Consider the following 15602-nt stretch of genomic DNA (forward strand, 5'->3'; position numbering starts at 1 on the left):
CCTACTCCTGCACCTATTGTCTATCGTCTATTGTCGTTCCAAAAGGAACATCCTTTAATTCTGAGGCTCTAACCTTTGGTCCAAGACTCTGTCACTAGTGGAAACATCCTCTCCACATCCATTCTATCCAGGCCTTTCACTATTCGTCTAATAATCACTTTCACTATTCATCACTCTGTAACCATTTATAATCCTTTATAAAGCTGCAGACTCTGAAAATTTCATAGCTAGAATTATTTCACCAGAAACAACAGGGCAGCCTTTAAGTTAGGACAAAACCTCCAGAGGCAAGTCGAAAATTTGAAACAATGTGAGCAAAGTACACCAAAATCTACTAACTGGCCTATAATGACATAAAGTCTTTAATGAAGACTGGAGAAAGACCGTAACCTAAAAATCTTTGTTCATCACAAACCAAGCGTTGGGATCACGTGACTGCCATTATTGTAGATACAAGATCATGTTACGTGCACAATCCGCTACAAATGCCCCAAAATGGCTATTGTTGGCAACAAAACCTAAACAATACTACGCTACATAACACAAAATACCTTTCTCTCTCTGATATGGAGTAATTTGCTTCCACATATTTAAGCTGAGAGTGATCAGCCATGATCGCATTGAATGGCGGTGCTGGCTCGAAGGGCTGAATGGCCTACTCCTGCACCTATTGTCTAAAAAAATAAATAAATAAACATCTGTAGTCACACTAAGGTGGCGGCCAGAATTTTCCCTGCTTCATAGTAACTCACAAGAGGGTGTAAGTAGTTCAGTGGGATACCATGCATACTGGTTCAGAGTAAAACATTAAGTTCCCTTCCCTTCATCACACTGTTGTTTTTTTTTACAACAATCGAGAAGCCCAGGAATATTTATTCAATGAAACTGGGCAGCTTACCACAACTAAATTACAACCTTCTCTCGATTACACATTCAGCACAATAACCGCAATATTACTGCACTTAATGGTGATGTGGGAAAACGCACACCTCAAGGACTACAGCGGTTCAAGAAGGCAGTTCATCACCAACATATCAAGGGCAATTAGGGATGGGTACTTAAGCCTGTGAAGCCTACATCCCTGGAATGAATAACAACTATTTCCAGACAGTTTCATGATATTAATTACAGATAACCAATTTATTAAGAAACATAGAAAAAATAAAGACACGTACTTTTTAATTTCATCTTCTACAGTGTTGACTCCTTCAACCTGTGGATTCTGGAATTTATTGGTTGCACTTCCAAAATCACAGAGAACATAGTGCCCTTTGTCATGAAGCAATATATTTTCAACCTAAAGAAAATCACCAAAACCCAACAATGAGAATCATTCACTGATGGACCTCAATCCACTGTACAAAAAAAAAAGGATTTTAAAATACATAACTCCCTAGCATAAACATTTTTAATGTATTAAACATTTTCAAACTTCCCACTTCTGACATACCCTACACTTCTGAATTTATTTTCTCAATGCAATTCACTTTGTCACTGCGTGAATTTCTGATGTCAGATGCAACACTTTGGTTTTAAATAGTTTATAAAAAATACACATGCATGACAAGGTCAGAATTTATTGCCTATTCCCTTTCCCCTCAAGCACGGACTGGTGAACCTCCTTCTTGATGTATTGCTATCCGTCTGGTGATGCTATGCACTCATTGCTGTTGGGCTGTGAATTATAGGTATTAAACCCAGAAATTGAAGTACAGCAACAAATTGCCAAGCCAAGATGTTATGCGACTTGGAGGGGAGCGTGTAGATGGTGGTAGTGCTCCCAAGTACCATGGAACCGGTCTTGGTTGGAAGGAATCAGTTTGGCAAACCTGTGGGGCAACTATGGGGCAACCTGTGGGCCAGTTTAGCCACAAAACAAAAATCAAGACAAAAAAGCGCCTTTCCTAAACTCCATAACCTACAGAAGCCATTTTATGAATCTGACCCATTTAGTGAGATCAACTAACCTCCCCAAGACCAGTAATCAGTAATCTTCCCAGCCTGTATCTGCCCAAGTCTACATCAATCACTGCACTTAGCAATTCAATCATTAAAAATTGTTGCTTTTCCAAAAATACATACACTCAAATATAAAATCAATGCAGACAATTAACATAAGAGCAAACTTGTCTATTACACAACCTCTGCTTTGCGTTCGCAATAAATAAGGAGCGGAAAAGAACCAAGGCCTTATGTAGAGAGGCACTGCTTTCTACTCTAAGTTTATTACTCTGGGGAGAAAGGAGGTCATACGGTCTCCTCATACAGAAAGCAGAGTGGCCTTGAATTCAGATTTCAGTGCGCTGTGATTATCATGGGGAGGAGGTTTGGGAAGGAAAAGAAAGAGAAGCACTTTTCCAGTGCAGTGTCTTCACTCGTGAATTGTTAAGATTCACGATGCAATGAAAAGAAACTCTTATCACATGTATGACAGAAGATTGCTTCATGTTCATCTTTAAATTTATAGTAACTAAAAATGGAAAAACATTGTGGCAGACCAATGCTTGGTTGTCATGATTCATTGTAGTAGAGGATAGTAACTTAAGTGTTGCATATCACTGTGTTTAGTATTGCTGCCAATGCATTTCTTAAGTTTCCTGAGCTACAAAAAATCTTGTTTAAAATGCTGTTGCACACTGTACATCCAAAGCAATCTTTCCCTTCTTTGAGAATTCTACCCGCTGACACAACCCTTCTTAAATCACAAACAAAACATATTGACAAGACAGGCTGACAGTTTCCAAATTGCATATTGTACTGAATCTTCCTCCGGAAGAGCAGACAGTCACCTTTAGATCTCGGTGAATGATGGGGGTCTTGCACTGATGCAACCTTGCTACTGCTTCACATGTATCGCAAAATATCTGCAACACTTCATTCTCAGTGAATCCTGTTTGAAGCCGCTGGTTCATCAGGTTCACCACTTGACCTCCTGCAACAAGAAGAGGGGTACAATAGTTCAACACAGCCTTTCAAAGCAACAAATGCGAGCTGAAGCAAGAGAGCTACTTAACCTTGAAAGGAACTATGAGAGACCTAATAGAGACATGCAAGATTGCATAATGAAAAAGGATAACTCCGTCGCACATCTGCAAGGTAGGTGATGTGTTTCAATGCAGTCATTCAACTGGCGAGCTGTTAAATTTGTCAAAAGTTACAAATAATTTCTTAACCCACAAAGTGCAACTTGGAGAATAGAAATGAAAATTGTCATGGGCGTGCTTTGATGCACTGACTGGTTTTCCCTTTCTATGTTTGCATTCACAAGATTGCACCACATTGGCTAGCTTTAGAAACACCAAGGCGTTAGAGGATATGGGGGTGATAGGATAATGGTGGAAAATGCACAAAGTGAAAGAGGAGACAAGATTGTGTAATTGACAACACCCTCAATCAAATTGCTGCAGCATTAGGTTGTTGCAAAGCCCACCCCCGAATCCTCAGCCAATCAGGGGGTTGGAATAGGCATTTCAACATTTTTGTTAATTATTCATATGCGTGAGAGATATTATCCTCAATTCAGAGATTTTAGTGTTCCTCCACCAGATCCATTTCATGCCTTTCGGAAAGTTGATCAGAGAAGGAAACCATTTCTAAAGATTGCTGGCTTGCATGCAAGTGTTAAACAAGATGATAAATAAGCATTCTGAAATTATAACAGAGAGCATTAATCTATTGAAAATTGATCCGATTGCTCTGGTTAACTTCCATACCCAATGATGTATGGGTTTGTAGATTAATTGGGCTTTGTAAATTGTCCCCAATGTGTAAGGTGCGGATAAGAAAGTGGAATAACATTGAACTGATGTGATCAGGTGATCAATGGTCGGCATGGACTCGGTGTGCCAAAAACCCTTTTTCCATGCTGTATTTCTAACCTAAACTAAAACGGTGCAAGCCTCTATCTTAAACTGACATTTTCCTGACAAAGAATCACCCGCAGTTTGGTGTGCAGATATTGCTTGCGAAGGTTGGAGTAAAGTAGTCCAAGGCAAGTGGTGTGTGTGCACTCAGTGCTGGAAGATGCACTCAGGGCTGTAGGTTGCCCAGTTCACGTCTGTCAACACACGGAGCAGTTGCCGGCATTCCCCAGCAATGGACCACACTCACCTTGCTCGCCACACTCATCTCCAAGTCCTACATCTCAGTCCTGAGTAGCTATGCTGCCCACTTCAGCCTGCCCAACACCAGACTTCACCTTTCCGCACTGATGAACAATTGGTCAAGTGTGCAGGAGAAGTGGCTCGTGCCAGGTTCCCAGCACAGCAGCACAGATGGTCCTGCATCTCTATATATTCAATGCCATAATTACGATTCCATTAGTGGTCCTGTTCTTTGGAATATCGGCTAAGTGCTAGGGCGGCATGGTGGCATAGAAACATAGAAAATAGGTGCAGGAGTAGGCCATTCGGCCCTTCGGCCCTTCGAGCCTGCACCGCCATTCAATATGATCATGGCTGATCATCCAGCTCAGTAGCCTGTACCTGCCTTCTCTCCATACCCCCTGATCCCTTTAGCAAAAAGGGCCACATCTAACTCCCTCTTAAATATAGCCAATGAACTGGCCTCAACTACCTTCTGTGGCAGAGAATTCCACAGACTCACCACTCTCTGTGTGAAGAAATGTTTTCTCATCTCGGTCCTAAAAGACTTCCCCCTTATCCTTAAGCTGTGACCCCTGGTTCTGGACTCCCCCAACATCGGGAACAATCTTCCCGCATCTAGCCTCTCCAACCCCTTAAGAATTTTATATGTTTCTATAAGATCCCCCCTCAGTCTTCTAAATTCCAGCGAGTACAAGCCCAGTCTATCCAGTCTTTCCTCATATGAAAGTCCCGCCATCCCAGGGATCAATCTGGTGAACCTTCTCTGTACTCCCTCTAAGGCAAGAACGTCTTTCCTCAGGTTAGGAGACCAAAACTGCACACAATACTCCAGGTGCGGTCTCACCAAGGCCCGTAGCGTAGCGGTAGAGTTACTGGTTTACATTGCCAGAGACCCGGGTTCAATCCTGGCTATGGGTGCTGTCTATACGGAGTTTGTACATTCTCCCCATGACTTGTGTGGGTTTTCTCCGGGATCTCCGGTTTCTTGCCACACTCCAAAGACGTGTAGGTTAATTAGCTTCAGTAAAATTGTAATGTCCCTAATGTGTGTTAATGTTCGGGGATCGCTGGTTGGCACGGACTCGGTGGGCTGAAGGGCTGAAGCCATAGAGTACATTTCCAAGACAGAACTCATGTGTAACATAGAAACAAAATGCAGGAGGAACTCAGCGGGTCAGGCAGCATCTGTGAAGGGAATGGACACAAGATGTTTCGGGTCAGGAACCTTCTTCGCAGCTAAGAAAGATCCTTGCAGAAGATAGTGATTCCATCATACTTCGATTGCATCAAGTTCCAGGAACTGACAGAACAGTGCCCTTAGTTTTCCACAAATTGAGCTCAGTCAGCTATTTCAGTGGATAGGTTCATTAAGACGCATCATTATAGATTTCTCACAAATGCATTGAAAACAGCACGAAGAGAGAATGTTGAAACTGCCCCCATTTCTCTTCCTTCGGTGATAAAGAGGAAAATCAAAATAAGTGAAAAGGAAGAAAAAGTTCCAGAAATCAAAGAATGCTGATTTAATTGTATATGTAATGCCAGGAGAACAAATGAATTTCTGGTGTTATTTTGTTTTTGCGATCTTCACAGAACCAACAGTTGTAGCCATGGAAACTGGCAATCACTATCCATCGCTTGAAAGGAATGCGCACACACATTGCACTCCCAAGTGGAATATCAGTGCCTACAATTTTGCAGTTTCCAATGTCCGGGTGCTGCAAAGTGTGAGCTGAATGTGTGCCAAAGGAACTGAATGTGCAAATTTATATCATCACAAATGTGGGCATGTTGCCAAATCTGCTCTCCATCAGCTACAGGCATTAGCAGACTGATGGTTTCTTCACTGTGATAAAGTGCAGTGTTTCACGCTCGAGAAAATCTATTATTTGTTTGCTGAACAGGCGCTCCAGCTTTGTCGCAGACTTTCAGGTGCACAAAAGACAGCATGGTAGCGCAGTGATAGAGTTGCTGCCTTACAGCGCCCTGGTTCGATCCTGACAACTGGTGCTGTCTGTACAGAGTTTGTACGTTTTCCCCGTGACCGCATGGGTTTTCCCTGGGTGCTTCGTTTCCTCCCACACTCCCTAGATGTACAGGTTTGCAGGATAATTTGGCTTTGGTAAAAATTGTAAATTGTCCCTTGTCTTTAGGACAATGCTAGTGTACGGGCATTGCTGGTCAGCGTGGAGTCCGCTGGTTGGCCGAAGGGCCAGTTGCGGCACTGTAAACTAAACCAAACATAAAGTAAGGTATTCTCGTGAAAACCCCCCCAATTTATTTTCTTCACTAATTATATTATAGAGTATGATTACTCTTATTTCTTCATGGCAACAGACGAGACAAATTGACAAAAAACATTCTACTTCTATTAAATAAATGGCTAATTTCAGAAGTGCAAGGAAGCCCAAATCTTTCATTTCCATTAATTTAGTAATTGTAGTCTCATCCTGACACAGGAAAATCTAAAAGGATTGCACTGGTCAATAAAAAGTGGGAACAACAATATTCTGGGGTGATCTTTCATCAAGTAGGAAAATATTTTAAAAATTCAAATGGAGTATTAATAATTACGTCATTCAGAGCATGACCAGGCAGGAAAGGCCATTCATAAATGTAACTCGGATCAGGAACATTTCAGAGTTGGGGAGTGAACATTTTATATCACTTACTGACAGATAATATTCCACATTTTTCTAGAATAGTGGTAAGCTGATCTGGAAGATTAAGATGCATAGCATCCATGGTAATTTGGTCTTTTGGATTCAGAACTGGCTTACCTATACAAGACAGAGAGTTGTAGTGGAAGGGTGTTATTCTGGCCCAAGGTCTGTGACCAGTGGAGTTCCGCAGGGATTTGTATTGGGATCACAGTTTTAGTTTTTTTAGTTTAGAGATACAGCATGGAAACAGGTCCTTCGGCCCACTAGGTTAATTCCCGGAATGGCGGGACTGTCATATGTTGAAAGACTGGAGCGACTAGGCTTGTATACACTGGAATTTAGAAGGATGAGAGAAGATCTTATCGAAACGTATAAGATTATTAAGGGGTTGGACACGTTAGAGGCAGGAAACATATTCCCAATGTTGGGGGAGTCCAGAACAAGGGGCCACAGTTTAAGAATAAGGGGTAGGCCATTTAGAACTGAGATGAGGAAAAACTTTTTCAGTCAGAGAGTTGTGAATCTGTAGGATTCTCTGCCTCAGAAGGCAGTAGAGGCCAATTCTCTGAATGCATTCAAGAGAGAGCTAGATAGAGTTCTTAAGGATAGCGGAGTCAGTGGGTATGAGGAGAAGGCAGGAACGGGGTACTGATTGAGAATGATCAGCCATGATCACATTGAATGGCGGCGCTGGCTCGAAGGGCCGAATGGCCTCCTCCTGCACCTATTGTCTATTGAGTCTGCACCGACCAGCAATCCCCACTCATTAACACTATCCTACACTCATTAGGAACAATTTTTACACATCACCCATTCCTTCTCTCCCGAGATGCTGCCTGACCTGCTGAGTTACTCCAGCATTTTGTGAATAAATCGATTTGTACCAGCATCTGCAGTTATTTTCTTATACAATTAACCTACAGACCTATACGTCTTTGGAGTGTGGGAGGAAACCGAAGATCTCGGAGAAAACCCATGCGGTCATGAGGAGAACGTACAAACTCCCTACAGTCAGCACCCATAGTCGGGTTCGAAACCGGGTCTCCGACACTGCAAGCACTGTAAGGCAGCAACTCTACTGCTGCGCAACCTGGATGTTTGAGATATGTATAAATGACTTGGATGTAAATGTAGATAGCCTGGTCAATAAGTTTGCGAAGAGGGAGGAAGGTTGTCAAAGTGTGCAGTGGGATATAGATCAGCAACAGAAATTGGCAGGGAAATAGCAGATTAAGAGTTTAATCCAAGCAAGTGTGAGGTATTACACTTGGGAGGTCAAATGCAAGGGGAAAATATGCCGTTAATGGCAAGACCCTTAATAACCTTGATGTACAGAGAAATATTGGGGTTCAAGTCCACAGCTCCCTGAAAATTCCAACATGGAAGATGAAGTGCTAAAGAAGGTGTATGCTTTAAGGTGAGATGGGCAAAGTTTAAAAGAAATATGCGATCAATTTTTTTTGGAAAAGTACTGAGAATGGTGGGTGACTGGAACACGCTGCCAGGCGGTGATTGTGCAGGCAACCAGGGAATGGAAGGACATCGATCATGTGCAGGCAGAGGAGATTAGTTTAACTTGGCATATGTTCAGTGTAGACACTGTGGACCGAATTGCCCGTTTCTGTGCTATACTGTTTCATGTTCCATGCTAAGTTTAAATTGGTATCATGACACATCATAGGCTGAAGGACTTGGTCCTGTGCTGTACTTTTCTATATTAAACAATACTGCACTTGTTCCCCAAAGTTATACCATCCTTCATCCCCAAGTGTGGAAAAATACTGGAATGAACGCTTAATTTGATCACGTGAATTTTCTTTGTCTGCTTTTGGAACAGTAATATTAATTCACCCGCTATATTTGAAAGTTTTTCAGGTCTGTTACGCAACTTGGCAAAGCAGTTTCAAATGTAAACGTTCAAAACCTGTTTGGTTTGACAAAGGGCAACTTAGCCCTTTTTCAGCCATCTTAGTCACAATGTTACCCAATATAATCATAAGCCAATTTGTCCTCCCACTTCTCAACCTCATGATGAGAATGAAAAAGCGGAGGGCTCAGTGGTTTACTAGCAATAATGTATTTTCTGCTGTCAAAGACTTTCTATGTACTACTGGATTAGAGTACTCAGTACATGCTTGTCAAGTAAAGATATAATAAAATGTGTATGACTAATGGAAGCTGACACATTCTACTTCACTTATCTGATTCAGAGTACACCAGGAAAAACATGTTATACTCCTCATCCTACTCCCAAAAATGTTATATCCAATGGTGCATTCAATTGCCCAAACAAATTAATTTCTTCCACTCCATGTGAGCAAGAGCGTTTAAGCAATGGAGCACAGCGAGAGGAGGGAAGCCCACGCATCTCCCAATGGTCAGCATTGATAAAAAGTATTGTGCAGCATGGTGGCGCAGTGTACAGCACCAGCGGCCCGGGTTCGATCCAGACTACCGGTGCTGTCTGTACGGAGTTTGTATGTTCTTCCCGTGACTGCGTGGGTTTTCACAGGGTGCTCCGGTTTCCTCCCACACTCCAAAGACGTACATGTTTGTAGGTTATTTGGCTTTGGTAAAATTCTAAGTTGTCCCTGATGTATAGGATAGTGCCAGTTTACAGGGATCGCTGGTCAGCATGGTGTTGGTGGGCCGTAAGGCCTGTTTGTGTGCTGAATTGCTGAACTAAAAAGGGGGCAAAAAACAGGGTTTTATACAGTGGTAACTTCTGAAAAAGTGTCTCGACCTGAAACATCACCCATTCCTTCTCTCCAGAGATTCTGCCTGTCTCGCTGAGTTACTCCAGAATTTTGTGTCTAACTTCAAGAATACCCTGGTTCTACCACATCCACGACCACATCCTTCTCTTTGATTTAAAGGTGATCTGCAATTGTCCAAATAAACATCATAATATTTCCAAATTAAATTGTTATTTTCCTCAAGAGCCATTTTATGATCGCATCCAGTACAGATTCAGTTTGCTGAAGGTACCACGGAGTCAGATTCAACATAAGGACGTAATCAATTTCAAGGATTAGCCTTTGATTCAGTATTGAGAACTTGTTCCATAAATCCGTGGAAAAATTAAGGAAACAATTTTTTTTACCGAAAGAACAACAGTTGTTCGCCATCTGAATAAAACTGCAAAGGGATTAATCAAGTTAAGCCTTGCAGTTGCTGTCACTATCTTTTTTTGGAATGGTAGCATTGTTCTCCACAACACATTAGTCGATAAAGGAGAAATTTAAGTGAAGAGGACTGTAATTTTAGTTCCCAGTTGTACAACAAATCACATCACACTTAATCCATTGCAGATTCCAATGGGTAGTGAAAGCAAACTCCTCACCTCGACAAAAATCCATGAGGATCAGCACTTCCCAGACTTCTCCAGAGCCTACAGCTGTTGTGCTGGAATCGATATACCCAACGATGTTCTTATGCCCCGCCAGGTCCCTCTGCAACAAAGAGAACAATTTGGTCACTGGATCGACACTTGTTCCTATTGTCACAACATTGCTACCAAAACGATCATTCAAAAATTAATTCAATAGTTCACTGGTGCATTTTACTAAATCACCTCAGGGCAACAAAAGCAGTGGTACAACAGGCTGCGGCATCTTAGGGCTAGGGCCATGAGTGGGGGCAAGTGGGCATGATCCATGACTCCAGTTTCTAACAATATGAAGCGATGTGCCTGCAATAAGTATGATTCTGGAGGCTTTATTATTAACTACACTAGACTTGGCCGCCATACACCCCAGGATATTTCAGCATGCTCGTGTTCTCAGCCTAGGTAAAGGGCTAACGTTATGTGCAGCAGTAAGGAAATGAACAGGAAGAGTAAATAAACAAAAACATAATAGCTGCTGGTACTGCAAAATGTATATTGACAACTTGCATGCTCACTCACAAATACTTGTATTGCGTGTTCCAAAAGCAGCATAAAGGAACAGCTGTAAATATGCTGTAAATCTGAAATACAAATCAAAAATCCTTGTACCACTTAGCTAGTCAAGCAGGACGTGTCAAGGAGAGAGACAGAGGGGGAGGCGGGAATCACATCTATGATCATGTGCCAGTTTACTGTGCACATTACCAATTCTTACATTATACGCAACACTTGGCAATTTCTTAAAAAATATATATATACTGCCTGCAAACATTTGCTACCTACCATTATCTGGATTTCTCTCTTGCACACCTGCAGGTCATGTTCATTGTTAACATACATTCTTTTCAGTGCACTTTTAACACCATTGTGAGTCTTCACCAGGAATACTATGGCAAAACCACCTGGGAACAGAAATAAGGATGAAACATTAGGCAGGGATAACATTTATGTGGCTACCATCTGAAGCAAAAAATCACCAAACTATCGCTGTATTTGTGACACCACCAACCCTCTTGCCTCCAGAGAGTATCTCCAGAGAGGACCACTATCTTACTGATGTACTGTTCTAAATACATTTAATTTATCGGCCCTTTCGAAATCTGTTATCCGTCCTTGCTCTGAGTAAACATCGCTCATCAAATATAAACAATAGGAGATTAAAATCTTACTCTCTACCTTGCTGTGTTTATGAACTTTCATTTCCTGAGTTGTCAACTGTGGTCATTAGAATAATAATCTGCACCCGGATATGATTAATGGTGCTTTTGGGACAACAGGAAAAGATATTAAGCTGGAAGGGGTACAGAGAAGATTTACTATAGCGAGAGGTTGAGTAGGCTGGGACTCTATTCCTTGGAGCACGGGAGGATGAGGGGTGATCTTATAGAGATGCATATAATCATGAGAATAGATTGGGTAGATGCACAGAGTCTCTTGCCCAGAGTAGGGGAAATCGTGGACCAGATGACATAGGTTTAAGGTGAAGGGGAATAGATTTAATTGGAATCTGAGGGGTAACATTTTCATACAAAGGGTGGTGGGTGCATGGAATGTGCTGCCACAGGAGGCAGTTGAGGCAGGGACTATCCCAACATTTAAGAAACAGTTAGACAGGTACAAGGATGGGATGGGTTTGGAGGGATATGGACCAAGTGCAGGCAGGTGGGACTAGTGTAGCTGGGACATGTTGGCCGGTGTGGGCAAGTTGAGCCGAAGGCACTGTTTCCATGCTGTATGACTCTATCATAATGTCAGCAAATCATTCTCTTCGATGTCTAGAAACTGGTAAAATTTACCAACCATGCAGTGCTTTGGGTTAAACACTTTCAGGAATAAAATACTGAGTATCTTACACTCAACAATCCCGGAGACCATTTAAAAAAAAATCTGCGTTTCCTTGGCAATTGGTCTCTGCATCCAAAATAGACCAAAATTAGTTACAGGGATGGTAGAAGTCTGAATTATCAGATTTTTCCGTTATCTAAAACCACAATAATGCAAATTAAAAAATAATTAAAACCAAAGATCAGGTGGAAAAAAAATCTGGCTTTTGGAGACAGAGAAATTGGAATGAACATTGACAGATCAGCTCCTGTAATAACTAGAGAACTGGGAAGGAGACAGGGTGGAAAGTCTAAAAGGAGCATAAGATAGAAAACAGAAACAGAAGCAGTTATCAAAGGGGACGATGGCTCAAGACAAAAAAAGATGGTGATTATATGCTTGAATTACCTCTCATTTTCTACTTCTCACTTCTGCAAATTAAATCTTCTTGAACAACCAAGCCGTTTTGTTCGAAACACTTTAGATACTTTATGATATTTTTCTATATTGAATAGCAATTGAAAAGCAGCAAAACTACAGGCTTTTCACTCGCTTGAAATTGTTGAGAGAATTTTGATCTACTACAATAGGCAGCACTGATCCTCGATTAAAATCAGTGGACACAGATGCTGCTTGCAACAGTAGCCTGGATCAGTGGCAGGAGTGGCACAGATGCAATATTCAGAGCAGCAAAATTAATCACAAGGACAGCACTGACAGCAGGCAGCAATTTGCTCTGGCACACAACAAGCTGCTCTGAATAACCACACACAGCTCCCTGCTGGGAGGCAACAGCAGAGTGTCATGAAAGGACAAAGGCAGGAGGACATAGGATGCTGGAACTCCACAATGAACACGCCTAAATCCTCAACAGATAAAGGTCACACAAAATTAAGTTCAAGCTCAGCTTTACTTCGTAATGATGGTTAAATTGGGCAGTGCAGCAAGGTGAACAGCCCCCTTGCATCCCTCCTCCTCCAATCCTACTTATTCAAGGACTTGACATGGTAGGTGAAGAGAAACTGCGTCCCTTGACTGGAAGTGTCGGAAGGAACTGCAGATGCTGGTTTATCCTGAAGATGGACGCAAAATGCTGGAGCAACTCAATGGATCAGGTAGCGTCTCTGGAGAAAAAGAATAGGCGATGTTTGGGGGTGGACTTTGCGTGTGGCTAATAGTGGAGTAGACCCAGGCCAGTAAGGTCAGTATGGAAATGGGAAGGGGAGTTAAAATGTTTGGCAACCCCAGAGATCGCGTAAACCTAGACAGACTGAGCGTAAGTGTTCAGCCTCATGTAAACTGGAGGAAGAGCACTTCATATTTCGCTTGGGCAGTTTATAACCCAGCAGTATGTATGTAGATTTCCTTAATTTCAAGTAACGCCTGCATTGCCTCCCCTCCCTCCCCCCTCCCACACTCTAATCGTCCTAATTCGACGACACAGAAAAAATCATTCACGCTTTCATTTCCTCCCGCCTAGACTACTGCAACTCCCTATACACTGGGATCAGCCAATCTTCCCTGTCCCGCCTGCAACTGGTCCAAAACGCCGCAGCGAGACTCCTGACGGGTACCCGTAAAAGGGACCACATCACCCCGATTCTGGCCTCTCTCCACTGGCTCCCTGTACGGTACAGAATCAACTTCAAGCTCCTCCTATTCACGTATAAAGCCCTAAATGGACACTCCCCCCCCTACATCAAAAATCTTCTAACCCCCCTCTCTAACTCCAGGTCCCTCAGATCGGCCGACTTGGGGCTATTCACTATCCCACGGTCTAGGCTTAAACTCAGGGGTGACCGCGCTTTTGCGGTTGCAGCTCCTAGACTGTGGAACAGCATCCCTCTCCCGATCAGAACTGCCCCCTCCATCGACTCCTTTAAGTCCAGGCTCAAAACATATTTCTACTCCCTAGCGTTTGAGGCTCATTGAGGAGGCGCTGTGAACTGTTTGCGTGCTACTGTATGTTTTCATTTTTTTTTCTATTGGAACCTAATCAAATGTACAGCACTTTGGTCAACGTGGGTTGTTTTTAAATGTGCTATACAAATAAAATTGACTTGACTTGACTTGACCAGTTCCACTAGACGCATCCTTGTATCCCTCTTGTTATCACACCTTCCCCAGCCAACAATCGGCCATTATGGACTCCACCCTTCCTGAGGTCATCTTTTGGAGGCCCTGATTTGTTCCGGCCTTTTCCCACCTCGTTTATTCTCCCCCCCCAGCACCACCCCCCCCCCCCACCCCACCCATCTCTACTTTCAGTCTGAAGGCTTCTGACCCGAAACATTACCTATTCTGTTTCTCCAGAAATGCTGCCTGATCCATTGAGTTACTCCAGAATTTTATGTCTACCTTTGCTTGACTGGAAAATAGACTCAAAGGTGTTACAGATGCATGATAAAAGGTCAGCCCTTTACTTGAAGAGAATTTTTCTTGCTGGACTATGATAATTTAAAATCTCTGTCCCAGAAGACTGCCAGATGTGTTGTTCATGGATAATATTCAAAGCTGAGATTGACTGATAGATACTTAGGTTCTCCAGGAATCAAGGATGTGGAGATAGAGCAAACATGATTCTGTCAGATTTTCAATTGTGCCTTTGCTGGTACATATGACAATTAAACACTTGACTCTCTCTTGAGTAGGAAAGCTTGACAGTCACATAATCAGCTGCAGCTCCTATTTCTGAAGTTCATTGCTTATGCATTGATAAAAGGTTTTCAAAAGAGAATTAAAAATCAACAGAAAATTGGATTTCAATTCTTCCTCTCCTCATGATGCTGTTTCTTAGAGATGGGTTTCTAATACTTGCGGCCAAAAATAAAGCAGAAAATGCTGCAGATAGCAGGTTAGGCAGGTTAGATATGGAGGAAAACAGTCAACATTTAGATCAATGACCTTTCATCAGAACTAAATACATGTAAAACCAAACTGCAGTTTAAATTGCAGAGTCAGATTCAGGTAGAGTATATAGAACAAATTGCAGGACCTTAGAGGTGATGATGTACCGAGGGACCTTGCTATGCAAAATCATAGCTTGAAGTGTTGACACGGGTAAATTGGGCAGGGAAGGGAGCATTTATGCCGTCATAGGCCAAGGTATTAACAGGTACTCCAGCATTTTGTGATACCCTCGATTTGGACGAGCATCTGCAGTTATTTTCCTACCCATAAGAACTGGGAAGTCATTTTGCAGCTGTACAAAATATTAGTTAGACTGTGTACAATTCTCCTTGGCACTCTGCAGGAGAGAAGCGGTAGCAATAGAGAGAGTGCAGAAAGGATATTACTTGGAATGGAGGGCTGTAGTTATGAGAAGACATTGGATAGGCCAGGTTTATTCTCCCTGGAAGGTAGGAGGTGGAGGGTAAACTTATAGAGGTTTATAAAATTGTGCGAGATGTAGATGAAATAGATAGTTAGGATCTTTTTCCCAGGGCAGGGAATCTATAACGAGATGGCAAGGTTTAAAGTGAGAGGAGAGAAATTTAAAAGGAGCTCTGAAGGTATGTTTTTCCACACAGAGGGTGGTGGTTATTTAGACTTTACTTTAGGCTTTAGCGATACAGCGCGGAAACATGCCATTTGGTCCATTGAGTCCGTGCCAACCAGTGA

General features: G+C 42.3%; 1 protein-coding gene across 8 annotated transcripts in view; it reads right to left on the bottom strand.

The window, feature by feature from the left end:
* The window catches only part of aak1b (AP2 associated kinase 1b), a 104422-nt gene that overhangs the window by 65605 nt on the left and 23215 nt on the right, over nucleotides 1-15602 (bottom strand). For all 8 annotated transcript variants that reach the window (XM_078428783.1, XM_078428782.1, XM_078428781.1 and 5 more), the window contains exons 2-5: nucleotides 10941-11059; nucleotides 10113-10221; nucleotides 2790-2932; nucleotides 1176-1297 (exon numbers count right to left, since the gene is read on the bottom strand). In XM_078428783.1, the coding sequence (XP_078284909.1) occupies nucleotides 1176-1297; nucleotides 2790-2932; nucleotides 10113-10221; nucleotides 10941-11059 (493 nt within the window). The remainder of the gene's footprint in view (nucleotides 1-1175; nucleotides 1298-2789; nucleotides 2933-10112; nucleotides 10222-10940; nucleotides 11060-15602) is intronic.

Source organism: Rhinoraja longicauda, chromosome 36, assembly GCF_053455715.1.
Source record: "Rhinoraja longicauda isolate Sanriku21f chromosome 36, sRhiLon1.1, whole genome shotgun sequence".
Taxonomy (NCBI): Eukaryota; Metazoa; Chordata; class Chondrichthyes; order Rajiformes; family Arhynchobatidae; genus Rhinoraja; species Rhinoraja longicauda.